We start from the raw sequence: 22,142 nt of genomic DNA, 5'->3' as shown, positions 1-22,142 counted from the left end.
AAAAATTATAACTTTGTTGTTTTTTAATTTTTATTTAGTTCTTCGACATATAGTAATGGTTTAATAAATCAGAATTACGGCTAAAATTTCATCAAAATCGGACAACTATATCCCATAGGAACAATCGGAAAAATAAATTTTAAAAAATTATATCATTGCTGTTTATTAATTTTTATTTTTAATATAGTAATGCTTAAATATTTCAGAATTACGGTTTAAATTTCATCAAAATCGGACGAATATATCATATAGCTCCCATGTAAAAAATAAACATATATATCAAAATTTTTTTTTTAAATGCAACTTTTCTATTTTGTAATTTTATACCCTTGCAGTGGGTATTATACGACTATAGCATATAGCTCCAATAGGAACAATCGGAAAAATAAATAAAAAAAATTATAACTGCTGTTTTAATTTTTTTTTTTTAGTTTTTCGACAAATAGTAATGCTTAAATATTTCAGAATTACGGTTTAAATTTCATCAAAATCGGACGATTATTACATATAGCTCCCATTGGAACAATCGGAAAAAAAATTTAAAAAAAATTATAACTTCTGTTTTTTAATTTTTCTATTAGTTTTTCGACATATAGTATTGGTTAAATATTTCAGAATTACGGTTTAAATTTCATCAAAATCGGACGACTATAACATTTAGCTCTCATAGGAACAATCGTATAGCTGGCATAGGAACTATCGAATAATTAAGCTGAAAATCATCATAGCTTCAATGTTTTTAAACATACACGCAAGTAAATCATAATTTTAACGTTTTCAAGAGTATAGTAGTTTTTGAAATAGCTGCAAGGGTATATGAACTTCGGCACGCCGAAGTTTGCCTCCTTTCTTGTTTTTAAATAAAGTTATTTACAGTTTATCCTTTAAAACGAAAAACCATAATGGTGTTATTTGTTTGCCGTTCCATTTTGCACCTTGTTTGATAAATGGTCCCATATTATAAAAACTGTTTGCATTCTGGAAGTAATAATTTTCATTTTGTAGAAATGTAGCCCTATTTTGTGCAAAAAAGGAAAAGAAAATAATGTTTAAACTCAACATTCTACAGCACTACAAATAAATATCTGAACAGTGGAGCCATTTTTTGCCACAACTGTATGTACATTTTGTCTGTTTTCATACACCCAAAGGTTTTGTAATAATAATAATAATTTTAGATTTTATCATTGACCCGTTACAAAAACTTTGAGTGGGTAACAACCTTCAGATGGCACCTTGTTTAACAACAATCTTTTAAGCCAGTAAGTAACAGTAATACGGATATGGCACTAAATTGTTCGCCTCATTCATTAACGGATTCATTGAAGCTCAGAGACAGAGACAACAATATGGATACTGCTTGAGATATATTTGGTAATAAGTTCACGATCACAGTGCCTTTTTAAGGTTAAATTCAAACTTTATTGTTTGAATATAACAATATAACAATTGTGTTTATCCCGCTAATTTTAACGTTTAAAGGTTTTCAGTTGTTACCTTTAAATGGTAAAAAATATTTCGTATACATTTAAGCCTCGCTTTTTTATTCCGTTTTGTCGTCAACTCCAATGAGTGAGCAAAATTGTACATTTTAAATACAATTTTGCTCATTGATGTATCAGCCCCAGTGGTTCCGGTTCATGTTTTTTACTATCGGGTATCGGTTCCGACAATTTCCCTTACTCATTGCTCATTGGAATCGTCATAGGATGTCTTGCTCGCACTTGCGTAAAATCGTATAGTTAATAAAAAAAATTAGCAATGTCATAAGCCCATAAATGGTTGGCGAATAAATTACTTAATTTTCATCCACACGTTATTGACCCAAGATTAGGTCAAAGATTCAAAGTACTGCAAGCTTATTTTATTGAAGAGCACAGGAAATTTGGAACTGACTTTTAATCATCGCTTGTCTCTACGATGCAGCACATGATTGGAATATCTTCCTCCTTGGTGATGTTGCCCTTTTCCTCGCGGTTTAGCAGGCCTTGAATGTAGTCGTGTCGAAATTTGTTCCACTGCCGGGTCTTGAGAAAGTTGGTGAATAGATCCTGCCGTGAGGGCACATTGCACTCAAAATAGAACCTGCGGCGGTGCCAAATGTTGCCCGGATTCTGCTCCTCTTCGAGCAACCAGAAGCGCGGGATGAGCAGGCACTGTACAACGGTGCGGGCCATAATTACACGATGTTCCATTTTTTCGCCCAGACCAAAGATGCTTCCATAGGTCAGTGAGCCCACGTCTATAAAGTGTGTCTCGGCTGGGACCTAAAAAGGTTAAGAGCGATCGTTGACTGTGTCAATTGAAATGATCTTTGGAGCGGCTGGTCGCAGCTGGGACTTTCCATAAGCAAACCACCCCCAAAAGATCACCACCTGTGATGAGTTCAGTACTCACAGCACCTGTCTTTGTCCCATCATAACTGATTTTATCGTTGCATAAGGAACTAGCCGTGAATATTTCCGATGATGTACTGGACTCCTTCTTCTCCGCCTCAAGACTTTTGGCGGTGCGTCGCTTAAGCTGAACTTGCACCATGGTTCTGTCCATGGAAACGTTGTCCGAATCATAAGTGCTGTCATCCGAGGCGTACTCATCAAGGAGATCTTCGTCGTAATCGAAGGCGTCTTCGTTGTCGTCCATAGAGTCGTCGTCCCCGTATGAACCCAGAGCAGCGCCCGGCAGCCAAGGAGTTCCCCGCCGCAGTGACTGAATTAATTGTGTTTTCCTGGCTTGGGCCTGAGCCTGCAGGTTCATTGTTCTCCTTGGTTTTGCTTTTTTTCGACTAGGTGTGGCAGAGGTGCGTATGCCACAGTTCTTTTGGATTTCGTTGAGTCCCATTTTGCGCATCTATACAGAATTCATTAGGAACAACAGCTTAAGTTTAATCAATAAAAACAAATACCGTCTGCTTCTTCTTGGTGGCACCTTCAACCTCTTCGGAGGAGGAGGACGAGGCCAGAATGTCCTGGATGTCCACAAACGAAGTGTGCATGCTAAGGTCCTTCCAGAACTGGAACATATCAAGTCCCTCCTTATCTTTGTCGATTTCGGTCAGTTCGTAGTTGGTCTTTCCGTCTTTGTGGGTGGCCTATAATAGAAGCCAACTGTTGCTGATTAAATTTGACTGCGAAAAGATGTACATATGTACCGTCATATTCAAACACTGCAAGATGGCGCACTCTCCGCTAAGAACGAATCGCACGAAGCCCAGGGAGCCTTTATCCCCCAGGTAAATGGTCTCCAAAGGTTCGTACTGCACCAAGTAGGCGTATTTGCAGGCGAGAATGATCTGGGGACGAAAATCAGTCAACCGTATGGGTCTGCCTCCCGAGACTCACCTGCTCCGGGTTTAGAAAATCAAAATAGTCAAATGCCTTTAGGGCAAGCTTCTTTTCGTCCCATTGTTTCAACATAAATGGTTTTAAGATGCGCTCATAGTCCACGTCGTAAATCGATAGGACCTCACAACTAGCTGAAATAAAACAATTTGAGACTGGTTTGCCCAAGAATTTAATTTCAGTACTTACACATGGGCTGATAAGAATTCATCCTTGGACAGTCCTCAACCATTTCTACGTCTCCAAAGCAATCTCCTGGACCAAATATAGCCTCCGGCACTGATTCCTCTTGTTTTGTAGTCTTACAAAGAGAATGAAAAACTTATCAACTTTCGCTTGGTATTCCATTATGTCGCAAGTTTATTTTAAAGCTTGGCAACGCACAATCTTTTTAGATATTTGAAGAGTTGCTGCTCGCTCTTAGCATGTGTTGAACCTGCATTATTTATTGGTTAGTTTTTTTTTTATTTGATTTGCATTTTTTATTCAGTACGTCTGGCTTTAGTGAATGAAATTATAAGATAGTTAGCAAAAATTCGTTATGAATTTTTTAAGGACTCAAGACATGATTACGAGTGTGTATGCATCAATAATAACGAGAAAGAGAGCAAACTAGCTTATGTCTATATACCCTTGCAGCTTTTGCAAAATTTAAATATTCCTTATAACAATTCTATTCAGATTTGTGTGCCTATAAAGCAGTGATGCTTTGATGTTTATTCCAATGTTTCCTATGACAGCTATATGATATCGTTAATAAAATTAAAACCGTGAATCTGAAATTTTATTTTTCTTATTTTTTCAAGTTTTTAGCCCAGCGCTGCAAGCATATGCTTATTGTTAAGGCACTGGTCAATATACTATAAAAAAATTAAATATAAACACCTAAAAACTATCTTATTTGACGGAATTTTATAATATTTTAATGAATATGTTTAATTTTCTAATAATATTTATTATTTGTAAATTTCGTTTACTTTTTTTTAATAGTAATTGTTTTAAGTTCGTGTGGTAGACTATTCCATAGTCGGATTGCATTGACGTAGAACTGCCTCTTCGAGCAGAGAGATCGACTGCCAGGGCATATTTAGTTATTAGTTCGTTGAGATATTGCAGGAATGAGCTTGATGCTCAGATACATTGGTTCGTGGCTGGTCACAATTTCATAGAAGTAATTTATAGATTTATAAATTAAGTTCAAGAATTTTATTAGTCAAGTGTGATACATGGTCAAATCTATATAAATTAAGCACATAACGAACAGTTGAGTTAAATGCTAATGTTATTTTGCTCATATCTCGCGAGTCGCAATGACCAAATATCAAACCATTAATTATAGAAATTTCTTTAAATCGATTGAAAACCACGTAGTTATAATTTGTTTTTTTTTTAATATTGTTTTGATGGTTCCTTAATGATATAGTCATCCGATTTTGATAAAACTAAAACCATTATATACTACCTGTACAAAAAAAACACACATTTTGAAAAGTTTCATGCAGATAGTTTTTAAAATAAGAGATTAGTTTGCGAGGAAACGGACGGACGGACAGACGAACATGCTTAAATCTGGCTAGAAGATATATATACTTTATGGCGGGAAGAGGAATAGGATGTTTGCAAATTACCTTGTTGTATACGGTCTTCTTCATCTCGACCTCACCGTTCAGTATAAAATAGACTGAGATGGGCATGTTGCCCTTCTTGATAATCAACCGCGTTTCACTGATGAACATAAACTTCAGAACTGGCACCATGCGTGCCCGTATTTTCTAAGCTCGATAGTGGGTATTTTGGTCGATCAAATACATTTATTAAATTCTACTCTTACCGGTGGAATTCTAGAGAAACAGTTCAGTCCAGCTATCAGAATGCAAAGCTTTTTACGTTCCTCAATTGTCCTCAGAGTGGGATTGGAACGCAACAGTGCCTTCTCCTGCAAATTTTTGTTAAATCGTATTGCCGTTCATTACACTAAGGCCCAGCTCACCGCTAGGGTTATCATGCCGGGCTTTCGCTTTTGACGCATCAAAGCAACGTTCTTCTTGACATTCATGGAGATGCCCTGCTCCTCCTCGTCGGAAAGCCACGACTGGTTCATAATGACGGCCCTAACCAGCTTTTTGAATCGGGCCCGTAGGTCCATCTTGTGCTTGACAATGTCCGCATCGCGGTTGCGTTTGGCCGCCATGTGTGTGGAAATATGGATTTGTTAGTGGTTGGTTATTTGTATGGGGCGTTTCCTGTTCCTTGTTTTTGTCTAAGATCTAGGCACCCAAATAGGGGTCTTGGACAAGTTTTTGTTTATTAATAAGAGTCTGGACTACGTTTTATGTGTAAGTGGCATAAGGTTCAATGAGTAAGTCGACTTAAATGTTATGTATTCAAGAACCAAAATTTTAGTTGAACGAATCATAATTGAATAACATCCATAGGTTAGTTTCCCATAATTTGCTTAATATAACAGAGAAGAGATAAATAGATTTTCCATTGTTTCAGCAGGACATCACTACGTGCCACTTAGCCAACTTTACAGTTCAACTTTTGAGCAATTCATTAGAAAACCAAATAATTATAATCAATAATAGTCAACTGGCCGCCTTGCAAATGCGATTTGTCCTCGTTTGAACTATTTTTTATGGGGTGCCGTCAAGGATAAGTGCTACGCCAACCATTCAGCGACGATTGACGACCTAAAGTACAAGATAGAAGTCCCAATTAAGACCACTATCAAAATGTGTCGAAAAATTGGATCGATCGGATAACCTACAGCAAGGCCTTCCGGTGCAACCATATGAATGAAGTGGTCTTCCACATATAAACCGCAATGTTAAGGCTATTCAAAACAAAAAATATTTGTGAGAAACATTCACCCGTTTTTTATAGCCAGTTTTAAAAGGAATTTTTTCGTGGGCACCCTGTAATTTCTGTCAAAAGTTTGCAACCTATAAAGTATATATATATTTTTGATCAGAAGTATTTTAATAACTAAACCTTTTTTTTTTTATTTCAGATAGCACCAGCCATATGATTGAAGTGCAAGTCCCTAATAAACTTTTATTCATGAAAAAGTTTTAAGAAAGCGTCGTCGCGTTGCCAAATCACAGAGAATCGACACATATGCAACAACAAGAGAAGAAAAAGCAAAAACCTTTTTGGTACACGTTCACCCATTGCTAAATAAAAGCCGACGACAAAAGACACAACACACATCTGTATATAATTTAATATTCAAATATGCCTTGTAAATACAACATAAATATATAGGATCTAGGCAACTACGCTTATTACGACAACTAAAAGCAAGATAAACACACCTTTTTCGAATTTCAAATTAACACGATTCTCATTCTATACGAGAAACTTTAACATTTACAGATATATTTTTCACACGGTGAAACACTAAAACATTAACTAAACAACAATACCAACCTCCCCCACCAACAAGAAAAAACCAAGCAAAAAAATACAAAAAGGAGAAACCCAAAAAAAAATAATAAAAGGAACAGAACTAAAGGGTACGAAACCATCAAGCCACAGCAGTAGCCAAGTATTCCAAATTACCATCAATGTGCGGATGATCTGCAAAGAGCACTTATAAACAGGACTCATCGCTAGAAAACCACCAGAAGTCGCAGCTCAAGCTGCGCCCTCCCCCATAACGGCCACCGATCCGGAGACGGACCAGCAGACGTAACCGGTATCAAACCAGGCCGGAGTCCCAGATCCCGAACGTGGGCAGAGACCGTAGTGAAGGCCACGCCAAAATGCATATTGAAATCCAGGTCGCCCTGAACTTTGTCATTTCCTATCTTTATAACAAGTTGCCACGTAGACGCGTAAACATATTCGGCGAGGAGCTGGAAAAGGCGTTGCGCGACAAGTTCCAGGGCCACTGGTATCCGGAGAAGCCTTTCAAGGTGAGCCATATGCTCTTTTCTTTTTAATGCCATTGCAGAAGGTACTATAGCTTCAATCAAAAGTTTGCAACGCAGTGAAAAAGACATTTCCGACCTTATAAAGGATATATATTTTTGACCAGCATTACTAAAGAGCCGATGTTGTCATATCCGTCTGTTCCGTCCGTCCTTCTTTCCGTTTCTGCGTAAACTAGTTTCTCAGATTTAAAGGGCTCTAACAGTGTAACCAATAGAAAATTAGACGATTTGCGGATTTTTTTTTTAGGAAGAAAGTAATCGACTAAAGTTTTAAAAGTTTTTGAACATAATAAGGTATATTTTCGGCTATACTTTGTAATTTTTTTTTTTACAAAATATAATGAAAAATAAGGGAGTTATATGCTTTCATCGGAGGTGCAGAAAAAAAAGTTTCCCCAACTGAAGACAAGATTCCGTCAAAGGAGTAGCAGAAGCATAATTAATTCAAAAAGGTTAAAATATAGGAATATATTTCCTATGCAAAGACCTAAAATTTGAAAAAAAATATTACTAATAGAACTAACACAACTGCGCACGTTTGAAAAAAAGTTTTTTTTGGGTTAAAAAGAAGTCGTTTAGTAATGCCAATTTGGCAATTTTCAATCAATCACAAAGATCGTAGGTCATTGTATAGTAAATATATTCAAAAACACCAATTTTAAATTTATGGTTGATCAGTAAATTTCTCGTTGAGTTATAATATTAGAAATTTAAAAAAATATATTTTCGAGAAAAACGCGTTTAAAGATTTTGTGGAGCGGTTTTTTTCTGCGAGCGCTTGCTCTTTAAAACGCTTTCATTCAAAAACTATTAAAAATTTGACTGAGACGCTATCACAGGAAGTGTCCCACATTTAAACGTTCGTGGTTAAGTTAATTAGAGAAATTTGGGACGCTGTACGCATTATTTTTTGATTAAGTAAAGTAACTTGTAATCTGTAGTAAAGTATTATTGTAATCTTCTCATAGAAACAATCGAAAAAAAATTAAATTTTCAATTATCGAGGTAAAGTAAAGGCGTATTATTTCAGAATTACGTTTTGAATTTTATACAAATCTGACACAATGTTACATAGGAACTATTAAAAAATTCATCGAAAAATATACAAACAAATTTATAAATTCAAATTTAAATAATATCATTTTAAAAAATATTTCATTTTTGTAATAGCTGCAAGGGTATAAAAACTTCGGCTTGCTGAAGCTAGCTTCCTTTTTGTTTCAACTCCCCTAACGCGTTTCCATGCAGGGCTCCGCCTACCGCTGCCTGAAGACCGGCGATCCCATCGATTCGGTTCTGGAACGTGCGGCGAGGGAGAGCGGGGTGCCGATCGGCGATATCCTGGAGAACCTGCCCAATGAGCTCTCTGTCTGGGTGGATCCCGGGGAGGTTTCCTTTCGCATTGGCGAAAAGGGTGCCGTAAAGGTAAGTGCCGAGTTTCTACTTAGTTTCCATTTTAATCGCAATTAAAGCTTTCGAAAAAATTTAAATTTAATATCGCAATAAGTGTAGACTTGCAGTTAATGTACAAATGCCCTACGGCAACTGTAGTATAAAGCCGTTGTTATTGGTAAATTTAAAAAAAAATCTTGCCCAAAATCCTATAATTTTAACATTGTTTATTCCCTTTTTATTTAATTAACAAATTAAATCTAGTACATAATGCTTTATTATAATAAGTACTAACTGCAATATCCCTCATATGCCCTTGCAGCTATTTTAAAAATTAAATAAAATTAAACTTTCTCGCTGATCAAGAATATACATACATATATACTTTATAGGAAACTTCTGACTGAAATTATAACACGCTCTGCAAGGGTATAATAGCTCTGTTTTCATCATAGCTTCAATGTTTATAAACATATACGCAAGTAAATCATAACTTTAATGTTTTTAAGAATATTTAATTTTTGCAAAAGCTGCAAGAGTACATGAACTTCGGCATGCCGAAGTTTGCTTCCTTTCTTTATTCCTTTATTTATATGCAGTTGAACATCCATAGAATGGCGTGGTTACACAAAGCTTTAATGAGATCATATGAAGTCAAGTTTTGACAACTATTTAATAATTAAAAAAATAAAGTAACTAATGTATTTTAATTTAAAAAGTAATTATTTTAATCAAACATCCCAGCTTTTACAATCTGCGTGACTCAGAAATCTCTTTCAACCAAACTACAATCCAGTTTGAATGGACAATCGGTTGAACGAAATCTACGTAGCACCCCGGAATATTGGCCATTCTGTAAAAGCATTCATATATTGTACTGAGCTTTATGGGGTTTAGCGAAATAATAAGACAGCACTATTAGGTGTATGAGGTCTTGAAACTCTTGCTAAACTGATCACCTTTTGAATCCCTAGATACTTTACACGGAGAACAATGAGAACCACGAGGACAGTCACTCGGCGGACCGAGAGGTCACGAAGATGTTTAATCCGGAGGCCCAATGCTTTCGTCCCATCGACGCGGTGAACACGACCATGAACAACCTGAGTCTGAGTCCCAAGGCCCTTCCCCTGGCGCTGCCCCAAGCGGGATCAGGATCCTCGCCGCATTCGGCTGCCTCCAGCTCGCCCACCTACAAGGGCAGTCCGAACCCCACGATCTCTGGCAGCTGCAGCTCGGGCTCTGGAGCGGGTTCCGGGTCGAACCTGGGGCCTGGACCCGGTCCGGCAACCGCTCCCGTTCCGGTGCCGGGAAATAGTGCCACCGCCACCGCCAACGCCTCCGGCGGGGCATTTATGCAGCGCGGCGCCCAAACTCCATTAACTTTTACCACGGCTACCTTCGCGCAGACTAAATTCGGCAGTACCAAGCTGAAGACCAGCTCCAAGCGCACAAACAGGTGAGACCTTTTAACGAACTGTTAATGAATCATAAGACTTGATCCTCTTTTGCTTAAAAAGGCCAGTGTTTATACAGTTACCTTTTGGTACATTATGGTAGAGAACATCACTTTTCCTTGTCCCTTAACTAATGTGTTTATAAGGATCTTATAAACAAAATCGTTAACTTTTTAGATTTTGAGAGTTTTTTGAAATTTATTGATTTAAGTTCTCATCTGACAAGTCTGACAACTCAAGAAAAAAAGTGATTGTAGAAAGTAAAAGTACTTATAACTAGACACAAATAGTTTAGAATAAACGGTTATGAAATTTTGAAAATTTTAAATTAGCAAAAAATGAAATATTTTTAAACTTAGATGAAAAAATGAAGTTATTTTTTTTAAATGCGTTTTTTATCGTTTCTATAACAGATGAAATACCTATATATTTAGTCGATTGATTTTCATAAAAAAATATCTGCAAAGGGTATTATAAATTCAGTCGAAAATTAACCATTCACTAAAAGGGAAATTTTCCTACTCTACGAAGTATATATATTCATGATTAGCAAAACCAGGCGAGTTTATAAAGCTGTCTGTCAAACTAGTCCATCAGTTTTAAAGCTAGTTGAACCATTTGTCTATATGCGTAAAAAATAACAATATCTTGGAGAATATCCGTATATGTTTAAAGCATCAAACTTCTGTCGGCTGTTCAATTTTCTTGCAATTTATTTTTGGATCTTTCCTAAGGAGGCTATATGAAATAGTCTTAAAATTTGTATAAAACTAAAACCGTATTTCTGAAATCGTTAAAAATGATGCTTAGAAACGAAGTTGTTAAATTGTTTCTTTCGGGAGCTAAATGATATAGTACACCCATCCGGTCTGTTCCGAGTTATGATCTATATAAATAAAAATTTCATCAGACAACCATATAGCTGTCATAGATCCAAAAACTAAAAGGAAAATAATAGAAAAATCGACATAATTCATTGTTATCTAACATATACACCTTTTCCTCGAGATACAGGGGATTTTTGCGCTTTGAAAAATACATTTTTAGTTTGATAAAAATCAAAAAATAAATATTATATAGCTGCCATGGGAACGATTGACAACTTAACTTAGTTGTTTTTATACCCTTGTAGAGGGTATTATAATTTAAGTCAGAAGTGAAGGAGACATTTCCAACCCTATAAAGTATATATATTCTTGGTCAGCGTCACTAGGAGAGTTGATCTAGCCATGTCCGTCTGTCCGTTCGTCCGTATGTCCGTCCGTCCGTATGTCCGTCCGTTTCTATGCAAACAAGTCAAGCAATCTACAATAAACTTTCCCAAAATTTGTCTTTCTATTGCAGGTAGTATATATGTCGGAACAAGCCAGATCGGACGACTATAGCATAAAGCTCCCATAGGAACATTCGGAAGAAAAATGAAAAAAATATAATTTTTTTGTTATTTAATTTTTTTTATTCTTCGACAAATAGTAATAGTTTAACATTTCAGAATTACGGTTTTAATTTTATTAAAATCGGTCGACTAGAACATTTAGTTCCCATAAGAACTATCAAACAATAAAAGAAATATATTAAAAAAATGTAAATTTTCTATTTTTTAATTTTTAATTTTGTTTAAAAAATTTGTTTTACATAGTAATGGTTTAACAATTTAGAATTACGCCTTTAATTATATTAACATCAGAAAACGATAGCATTTAACTGCCATAGGAACGATCGAAAAATTGAGCTGAAAATGATCGTAATAATAATAATTTTAAACATATACGCTTATAAATCGATATTTAGATGTTGTAAAGAATATTTAAATTTGCTTCTTTTCTTGTTAAACACATCGGCTTATAGTTGTTTTGTAGAGTATTACTTTTATGTTCTAGGTTATATAAACATTGGCTTGCCGAGTTTTACTTTCTTTCTTTTTATTCCCCTTATAAACAATTATAATGTGCTCGTTTAAAAGTATTCAACAGGTAGAAGAATGCGTTTCCGACCGTATAAAGTATATACCTACAAGGTGGCCTACGAAAAAATGTGCGTTCAAAATGACTACACAAATAACAGTTGTATAGTTTTAAAAAATATTTTTTTTTGGAAAGCCCCAACATTGCGGTTTATTTGTGGGAGACAACCTCACTCATATGGTTGCCCTGGAATGCCTTGCAGTCATCCGATCGACCCAATTTTTCATCACATTTTGATAATGACCTTAATAACCACTTCAATTTCGTGCTGTAGGTCGTCAGTCGTTTCTGGATGGTTAGCATAGCACTTATCTTTGAAGGACCCCACAAAAAGTTGTACAACGGGGCCAAATCGCCACTGCGAAGCTACCAGTTGATATCGCCTTTTCGGCTGATTATTCGATATTCTAAGGTACCGCTCAGAAGTTTGACTGTATTGTGGACTTCCATTCGAGGGAAGAAAAAGGCTCCCAACATTCCGCGATAGCGGTCAACATTGACGATTATGGCGAGCCAATTTTGCCGCCTGACCACATACATATATCACAAAACAGCCTATGGCTGTGGATGCATTGGCTTTTCCAAGACGACGTGGGGGCTTACAGGGCCCCAAATGCTGAAATTCTGCTTATTGACGAAACTACCCTGGTGGAAATGAGCTTTATCTGAAAAGATGATTTTTCGATAACCAAGCGCTCCTCGGTCCATTGCGTGAACTGAAAACGCATCAAGTAGTCTTCCACAAATAAAGCGCATTGTTAAGGCTATTTAATAAAAAAAAGATTGAACAAATATCCACCCGTTTTGTTGTATAGCCATTTTAAAACGCAACATTTTTGTGAATCACCTTGTACATTCTTGATCAGGATCAATAGCAGAGTCGACCTGTCCGTATGAACGTCGAGTTTTCAAATTTTCAAAAACTATATACATATGTATATCAACGTTTCTTATGTCACTCTGAGGCATGGTAAAGGCCAGTTATTAAGCTGAATATGTTCAATATCTATTGACCCACACAATTTTCCGAAACGAACCGTTATTTTAGAAGTTATTAGCATTACGTTCATTTTTGGATATTTAAAAATTCGAGGTGCTGTTCGCCTTAGCCTATAGAAGTGACCTTGAAGTTCGGTAGATGACGCAACCTAAAGCTCTATTGTTATCGGGTATTTTAAAGTCAGGCCACTTGAATATGGCGTTTGCATACTATTTTCCTATAGGAGCTATATAATATAGTCGTCCAATTAGGCCCTTTCCGACTTATATACCACCAGCCACAGAAGGAAAACTTTTGGAAAAGGTTTATCCAAAAAAGGGTTTTCGATCAGATCTCTATATCCTTTAGCTGCCATAGAAACAATCGGGTAAAACTAGCTAATTTTGGTTATTTTTGAAAAAAATAAGTGTATATTTCGCTGCGTTTTGCTTTTAATTTCAAGTCTTTTCGAATCATTTATCTTTTACACTTTACATCTTCTCACTTAAAAACGAAATTATTGACACTATCTACCAGGGACTGCAGATAATGATTATTCATGTATTGTTTTGATCCAAAAATCAATCGCTTAAAATCGCCAAATTTATCAATTTCCTGCAAGATATTAATTAAATACCCGTTTTTTTTAGATACCAGTTACTCAGCAAACAAATTTTAAACTAAATATTCCCCACAAAATAATCGGAGTTTAGATGGCGCCATCTGTTGAACTGCATAGCCAACAATAGAAGCTAAGAGCGTGCGTCTTTACATCAGCGATTGTCGTCACAACAGCGGTATAGGGGCGGCAGAGCGACGGCTAAGGAAATAATAAATAATAGCTCGATTTTTTTTTGATAAATTTGACCAAAACACACAACAGAGTACAACAGCTATGATCTAACACGTCTCAGAGTGACTTGACAGACGTGTTAAATGTTTCACGATTTGTGGGCATTCCAGTGAGCGTGTTTTGATTAAAATCTCTAGCTTTTATAGTTTCCGAGTTCTCGACGTTCATACAGACGGATAGACAGACGGAAGGACAAACAGACAGACAGACCGACAGACAAACGGACGGACATGGCAAGGAAATTGACTCGGCTATTGATCCTAATCAAGAATATATATATACTTAATAGGTTCGGAAACGCTTCCTTCTACTTGTTACATAATTTTCAACGGTAACAATATAGCCTTTTTTCTACGAGAAACGGGTATAGTAAACACAAAACTAAATTTTTTTCAATTTTACATGGCTGTGCAAAAATATTATTTTTTAAGGGAAAAAATGAACATAAATAACCATTAATTATACCAGTGCAGAGGGTATTATAATTTCAGTCAGAAGTTTGCAACGCAGTGAAGGAGACGTTTCCGACCCTATAAAGTATATATATTCTTGATCAGCATCACTAGTAGAGTCGATCTAGCCATGTCCGTCGTCCGTCCGTCTGTCCGTCCGTCTGTCCGTCCGTTTATATGCAAACTAGTCTCTCAGTTTTAAAGCTATCTGCATGAAACTTCCCAAAAGTTGTCTTTCTATTGCAGGTAGTATATAAGTCGGAACGAGCCGGATCGGACGACTATAGCATATAGCTCCCATAGGAACAATCGGAAAAATAAATGAAAAAAAATTATAACTTTGCTGTTTTTTAATTTTTTGTTTAGTTCTTCGACATATAGCAATGTTTAATTATTTCAGAATTATGGTATAAATTTTATCAAAATCGGACGTCTATAGCATATAGCTCCCATAGAAATAATAAAAATATATAAAATAACTATCTAATAATTGAGCTGCAAATCATCATAGTTTCAATGTTTTTTTTTAGCACATACTCAAGTAAATCATAATTTAAATGTTTTCAAAAGTATTTAATTAATGCATTAGCTGCAAGGGTATATGAACTTCGGCTTGCCGAAGTTTGCTTTCCTTCTTGTTTTCAATTTTTTTGAACAAAAATACTTTTTTTTTCTCAAAACTGATTACTAAACATTTAACACTATTTTGTAGTTTTCTTAAGAAAGCTTATATTAATGATTTCGGTCTTTGTTATCTACCAAGTATTTTGCAGACCATACAGTTCTATCATCGATATTTGTCTGATTCTCGTCTATTATCTGTACATCCCCAGCAGTGCCTACCGCATGTCGCCCACTGAGTTCTCCAACTACATCAAGCAGCGCGCGATGCAGCAGCAGATGCACCACGGCCACGGAGTCGTCCCGTCCGCGGGCTCATCGGTGTCGGCCTTCGGCGGCCTGGAAGCCGTGTCCCCTGCCCGCTCCCTCTCACCTAATCCCCTGTCCTTGGGTGGAGGCCAATCCGGCGCCGCCGCCGGTACACCTGCCGCCGACCCGTTCTACTACCCGAATATGGCAATCGGCCTGTACCCGCCGTTCGGCAATCCGCGGAACCTCTTTGAGCCGCACTTCAACGCGGATGCCAGCCTGGGGCTCTTCGTCAGCGGCACCGGGAGTGCAGGAGCCAACAAGTACAGTACATACCTGGAGCCATGCTACTTCGGCGCCGGCCACCCCGGCAGTCACCATCAGCAGGGCAGAGGAGCATCCGGCGGCCTGGACCGCCCCAACAGGAGCGACAGCTCTTTCGGACTGAACGTGGAGTGCGGCGTGGCCCTGGTGGAGGAGACCTCACCGTCGGTAGCCCTGGCCATTACCGGGGACTCTTCGGCTGACAACAGCCCCCTCAGCACTCCCACCGTAGGCGTGGTGCCCCCTCTGCCGGCAGCGACGTCCAGCCCCTCGACCGCTGGTGCCGCCACCGGAGCCGCCTCCACCACCAGTAGCCACCAGACGCAGCAGCCCGCTGCTCAGGATTCGTCCCCGGGGAACAGCAACAGCAAGCTGATTGACGGCATAAGCTCCTTTTACGGCTCCGGATCGTCGTACCAGCAGCTGTTGGTGGCCAACTAGAGTTCCCCCCTTAAGCAGTCACCAAGAGGAGGGCATCCAGCATAGGTACAATGAAGGCCAGGCCAAACTACCACGAAATTGAGGATGGGAAGGGTAGAATGGAGCTAGGTGGGGTGGAGTGGTGGTATCTTCAGAGGAGGAGGGAGAACAACACAATCCTGAGCGATAAGGATCCTTGCAAGAAAAACAGTCACATTAATTGCATGTCTATAGGAACGTTTCGATACGATGTTAGACACCCTCAGAACAGACACAGTCACAGTGTATAAGCTAAGAAAAAGGAAGAGCTGTATGCTGACGTATATACAGATGCATATAAATGTGGATAGGGCCAAACACCGTGGAACTTGACCAGCGCTGTGTGGGGGCCTATAAATGTAGATATGCACGGGTCGTATATACAGATATATATCAGCCTTAACAATACTTATTTTATTGTAAATTCAGAAAAGAAGACAGCATGATACAGTTTCTCCCTGGTGTCAGAAGCAAGCTTAATATAAATAACTAAAACTTAGTGTGCATAGAAAATTAAAGATATGTAAAATGTAGCCATAGGCACCTGTGTTTGCGACACATCACACGCAAGGCAAGGATAAGAGTAACAAACCCATAAGCAGTCAGAAATAATACCACAAATATATATATACATGGACAACTAGAATGTCTCAACTAACTGTTTTTACTTGTTATGCATATGGACATATATATATATACATATAAATATATTTAATTATCCAACTAAGGAGTAACTTTTACTTTAAGTTTTTAATTAGTTGTAAACCAAAGATAAGATCATTTTTGTAGATCAAGTTGCTAAAAAACCACAAATGTTTAAAAGTCAACACTATTGAATATAAATAGAGATGCAGTCCTGACCTGTGAAGAAAGTTTTTAACAGTAGAAAGTCCTCCATCCAATTCTTTGTATTTATATATAATGTTATTTTGATTTTGTACTTATCTTAGAGCTACCTTGCAGACGAAAATTTCAAGCAATATTAACAACAATTTTTACTTTTACATACCGTCAAAAGGTGTTTCGAGCTCATTTGTCACTAAAATTTAAGTTTGCTCTAGTACAGGTACCGGTAGAATGGAACTTTTATGATCATTAATAGTTTTATGATAAACATTCTGGTGAGTTATTAAAGCTGATTTTGTTGAAATTTCTTTTAAAACAACCAGAAAAGCAGATTCATTAAAAATTCAAATGCAGATCGGATCCATTCTATAAAATCTTTTGCTTTCAAATGTACTTTTAAGTAGGTAAGGCGTTATTTATGTTTTAAAAACTTTATAAAAAACAAACAGACTCCAAGAAACTTGTTTATTTCACGTTACTTTTTGGTTGTTTAGATTTCTGAAAAAACCGCTGATAGATTGAAAAATTAAAAAAAACGATCGCAAAATCCTTTATTTTTACTCAAACGTTTAGACTGAATATGCAGTGTAGCCCTGTTATTGAAAGTAAACACATAAAAGCGTAACAGAAACCAAAACTTTGCCCCACACCTGATCAAAATGAAATATTTCTAAAAATCAAGGACTAGCAAATAAGGACTTTCCATTTTCTCAGTTTAGTTTAATAGCGTTAAAAATGTGACTTTGTCAAAACAGTAGGCAAAAATATCGATTTTTTTTTGTCTGATATATAAGGCATAAACCTCTAGGTCTTAAGATATCCACTAATTTCGCCCTGCCCAAAACATTATTTGTTCAATCACTTGACCTAATTGACAAGAACTCATGTACTAGGTAAATTGTAACAGGTATTTGTAATTCCTGTCTGATGGCTATTAACATGTTTTGATTTTAATAAGAGTGCCAAGGTTGTCGTGACACTGCTAGTGTTTTTACCCCTAGATACAAGTGTGCAAGCTGTAAAAAACTTTCGAGTAATCTAAAACCTAAAAAAATTACAAAATTAAAGAAAATTTATATTTTCGTTGTCTGTTATATTGTATGTATTACCATTTGACTTTGTATTTTTTTGTATATATATATATATCTATTTTTATATAAACATTTGTAATTTTTATAAATCGAGTACAGTAAAAAAACATTTTATACTTTTTATATGGGCTTACGTAAAAATACCTTGCGCTATATGAATGCTTACTTTTATTAAAAAAATTAAATACAAGAAACCAAGAAAGCATTTTTGTTTAATTTATTACTAGTCCCCAATGTAACATATGATGTTAATGTAAATATGTAATTTTCTTTGTCCCAAAATGAATGCAAACACTTCCTAATATATGTTGGTTAAAGCAAGTAGGTTGGATATAAAAGAAGGAAAATACTTATAAGATAGATAGGCGAAGCAACGGAATTCATTCTATATTTGCCTTGTTAACAAACATTTGTAATTTGTGCAAACCTTTTATTTATTGCTTAGTCAAAAAATAAAATAATGTGAAAAATTTGAAGAAAAGAGAATTTTTCAGCCTTTTGAAAAATGTATTCGAATATGTACCTACACATCCTACAGATGATGTGTGTATCTAAACCTACCACTGAAAACAGAAATTTAATGAAACATTTAAGTACCTTAACGAAGCTTCTAATTATAGCTCCTTTGACTACGAGCAAGAGCCGAATCAAGCCAAGCCAAAGGCAAAGGGTGCGAATTACGGATTGATTGGGCCTCGCTTTTGTATTCTGATCATAGTGGCGCATAAGTATAAGTACCTACAGACATACATTCTACAGACACCATTTGACATGCACACATTAGGGATTAGGCACTTTTTTTCATAGATATATTAGAGCGTATTTAAATTACAAAAAATTAAACGGAAAACAGAAAACAAGAATTTTGTACTTTTATATATATGATGAATATATATATATTCGTATACAAGTATACATATGAATGCCTCTAAAGCTTCAACTCAACGGATTCTCAATGTATTTTTTGTATGTCTCAGAATAGCGTGCATGGAAATGAAACAAGCAACAAACTTATATTCGTAATGTTAGAATTGTATCACATATTTCTATAATTAAACATATGGCACAAAAGTAAAGCCCCAAAGCGAATGCGTCTGGCCAACCTATTTTTACCTGAATCACTGAAGGAATGGAAAGATCAGTTCAGGGTGTTGTAGGAGAATACCGATTGTTTGCTTACAACCTATTCTAATGTGATTGTGATAACAATGTAAGGCACCGATACAGATACAGTACAGTACAGATAGAGAAATCGTAGTAACCGATGCAGAGAAGAAACATTTTCATATGTCTATGTAGAGAAATGGTAAATTCAAATAATGTATCCGCCTATCATCGATGTCCACCAAATTTAAATTTTAATTCGATCGAGATGAAATTGTATCCGACCGATCTAATAAGCAGAACGAACCATTATGGTAAATTCACAAATATACAAACAAATTATACAATATGCAGTAAACAAACCACACCAACCAACATTTTAGTACACACATAAGTCGCTGATCCAAAGGGTTCCAGCCAGATGTAGAAGCAACTCACTTACTAAAATAAAGAGCGACTTTGTCATGTACATGTATTTAGCTACGAGGAGGACAACCAAAAATATAAATAATACAGCTTTTTATACCTCAGATATGTTTCTATATGTATGTTAATGTCGAAGAGATATCTCACGTAATGCGAACAAGAAAACCAAAAAACCAAATTCGATTACATTAAGCCCACTTTTCGTCGATAAAGCTCATAAGTAAAGACATTTTGATAAGTAGTTAGACGAACAACACATTTACGAATGTAACTTTTATATATTTTTTAGGTAATTTGTTTATCTGATAGGCGATTTCCAACATAAATCTGAATGTGCATTACCAACCACCACGAGTGGCCCAGACTCTTGAATAGTATTTCGGTAACTTGGTTAGTGGACAACTCTGGATGTTAGCAAAATCCCATTGCATATACAATACAAAATATATGTGTCGTAATATAACTGAAAAAGTATCAACATATGAGCACCAGTACTTTGTATAATAAGTGTTACATTCTTCAAATTTTAAGATACAAGATATTTTCTCATGTGGGTCTACATTTTTCATATGTATGTACATATATGTATGTCTTTGTGTTTATAATTAACACCATAATGGGATATGAAATTTTATGTTAACTGGGTTCTACAGTTACGTATCTTCTGTTAAAAAAGGCACATATATGTTCATCTGTGTGTATATAAAAACAACGTGAAATATAAGTGAAGGCTGAAGAGGCATATATAATACGTATTGTATTTGAATCTTAAATTTAAATAAGATGTGGTACCGATCGATATATGTATGTGTGGCTTTCATTAACCATAAAATCAGAAAGAAAAAGTAATTAAATTAATGCATATCAGTGATTACAATAATGGTGTACATACATGCAAAACAATAACAAATAATGTGTATGTATATCTATTTTAAGTACCGAAATATTCAATCAATTTAAAACCCTTTACGTGTGGTCGTAAGAATAGAGGTAAATAATATAAAATGTATGTACCATGTATAGTAACAAATATAACTTCCATATGAGTATTTTTCGTATTACCTTTAGTAGAATAAAGATTATCGTATGATTAAACACACATTGTTTGGACAACAAGTCAGTGATCAATTAAAGCATCTGCTCCGATCAGCGATTGCCCTTTTTAAGACAATTGGATACTAATACTAACGTTCGATGTTTTCTCCGCACTGTTGCATACGTATTCAGCACTCTGAAAACAAATGACTCTTAAGAGATTTGTATTTACAGCAAATTGAAAGCTCAGAAGGGAAAATAGCTGACTTCTTCTACCTTACCTATGTAAATAAATAAACGAATACAGTTTACCTTCCCCAGGCACTGATTTTGATTAAAACTGTAAATACAATACACTAGGTACTTGGGTATAAGAGTATCTTATGCTTGAATACCGTTAAACATATTAGAAAACTATTAATATTGTTTTGACTGCATTTTATTTTTATTTCACAAATATAGGAAGCTTTTGACGAACGCAACACTGAAAAAGAATAAAAAAAAAAAGAATTACAATCTTTATAAATGCTAATATATATATCCTTGGACACTTTTGGCAAAATTTATACTTAAGTAATGCCGTTGAATTGCTAAAGAGCCAGGGTAGTCGCTCTTCTTCTTAAACTGAGAAGGCAACACTGGTCCCAGCAAAGTAATCAAAAGATATACTCAAATAAAAAAGTTAAAACTGTCCATCGCTTGTTAAAAAATCCAATAGTTCGAGCTTTGGCTTTTTCTAGGAATTTTCCTCGAATTCAAGCAAAATCTAAGTAATTTACAAACAGATTTAAAGGCTATTGATAAAAAAGCTAGTTTGACAGTTTCAGCGCCAAACATTTTGAGTCGTTCCCTCAGTTGCAACTCAGAGCGTCAGTTTATTTTTAAGTCGGAACGAGCCGGATCGGACGACTATAGCATATAGCTCCCATAGGAACAATCGGAAAAATAAATGAAAAAAAATTATAACTTTGCTGTTTTTAATTTTTTGTTTAGTTCTTCGACATATAGTAATGGTAAAATATTTCCGATTTACGGTTTAAATTTCATCAAATCGGACGACTATAGCATATAGCTCCCATAGGAACAATCGGAAAAATAAATGAAAAAAAATTATAACTTTGCTGTTTTTTAATTTTTTGTTTAGTTCTTCGAGATATAGTAATGGTTTAATATTTCAGAATTACGGTTTCAATTTCATCAAAATCGGACGACTATAGCATATAGCTCCCATAGGAACAATCGGAAAATAAATGAAAAAAATTATAACTTTTCTGTTTTTTTAATTTTTTGTTTAGTTCTTCGACATATAGCAATGTTTAATTATTTCAGAATTATGGTATAAATTTTATCAAAATCGGACGTCTATAGCATATAGCTCCCATAGAAATTTATTAACTTATTTTTTTTATTTTTTATAATACTGACGGAACATGTATAATACTTTTACATTACTGCGCTAATCACAACAAATTCAAACGTACTACATATTAACATGATTTAGATGACTTACTGTACTAAAAATGATTTAAATGTTTTTTGTTTTTATTGAATCTGCTTAGATTTTATTAGTTTAAGTTTGTTTTCGAATTGTAATGTGCCTCCAATCCATTT

The 22,142-nt window shown here is 35.7% G+C and overlaps 2 protein-coding genes across 9 annotated transcripts in view; one reads left to right on the top strand and one right to left on the bottom strand.

Annotated features, from left to right (window-relative positions):
* The window catches only part of LOC128265202 (protein Tob1), a 30,459-nt gene extending 12,169 nt beyond the window's left edge, over nt 1–18,290 (top strand). For 4 of the 6 annotated variants that reach the window (XM_053001068.1, XM_053001067.1, XM_053001070.1 and 1 more), the window contains exons 2-5: nt 6,355–7,261; nt 8,528–8,704; nt 9,646–10,130; nt 15,210–18,290. In XM_053001068.1, the coding sequence (XP_052857028.1) occupies nt 7,109–7,261; nt 8,528–8,704; nt 9,646–10,130; nt 15,210–16,011 (1,617 nt within the window). In that variant the 5' untranslated portion in view covers nt 6,355–7,108 and the 3' untranslated portion in view covers nt 16,012–18,290. Of the gene's footprint in view, nt 1–6,354; nt 7,262–8,527; nt 8,705–9,645; nt 10,131–10,191; nt 10,255–15,209 lie in introns of those variants that run through there. The other 2 variants (XM_053001072.1, XM_053001073.1) reach the window with 2 other exon arrangements.
* Nucleotides 1,887–5,689, bottom strand: LOC128265200 (uncharacterized). 3 transcript variants are annotated; one of them, XM_053001064.1, is made up of 9 exons: nt 5,332–5,689; nt 5,173–5,277; nt 4,970–5,113; nt 3,531–3,642; nt 3,342–3,475; nt 3,152–3,292; nt 2,906–3,091; nt 2,398–2,850; nt 1,887–2,267 (listed from the first exon to the last, which is right to left on the bottom strand). In XM_053001064.1, exons 1-9 carry the CDS (start codon nt 5,530–5,532, stop codon nt 1,899–1,901), a joined length of 1,845 nt encoding a protein of 614 aa, XP_052857024.1. In that variant the 5' UTR covers nt 5,533–5,689; the 3' UTR covers nt 1,887–1,898. The 3 variants fall into 3 exon arrangements, with proteins under 3 accessions (XP_052857024.1, XP_052857026.1, XP_052857025.1); XM_053001065.1 differs by having other exon boundaries at nt 1,942–2,267; nt 2,403–2,850; XM_053001066.1 differs by lacking the exons at nt 4,970–5,113; nt 5,173–5,277; nt 5,332–5,689 and having other exon boundaries at nt 3,342–3,471; nt 3,531–3,711.
* Nucleotides 18,291–22,142: the final 3,852 nt, after the last annotated feature.

The sequence above is a fragment of the Drosophila gunungcola genome, unplaced genomic scaffold (assembly GCF_025200985.1).
Source record: "Drosophila gunungcola strain Sukarami unplaced genomic scaffold, Dgunungcola_SK_2 000100F, whole genome shotgun sequence".
Classification (NCBI taxonomy): domain Eukaryota; kingdom Metazoa; phylum Arthropoda; class Insecta; order Diptera; family Drosophilidae; genus Drosophila; species Drosophila gunungcola.
The sequence above is the reverse complement of the archived record's forward strand: the minus strand, read 5'-3'. Positions and strand labels throughout refer to the sequence as shown.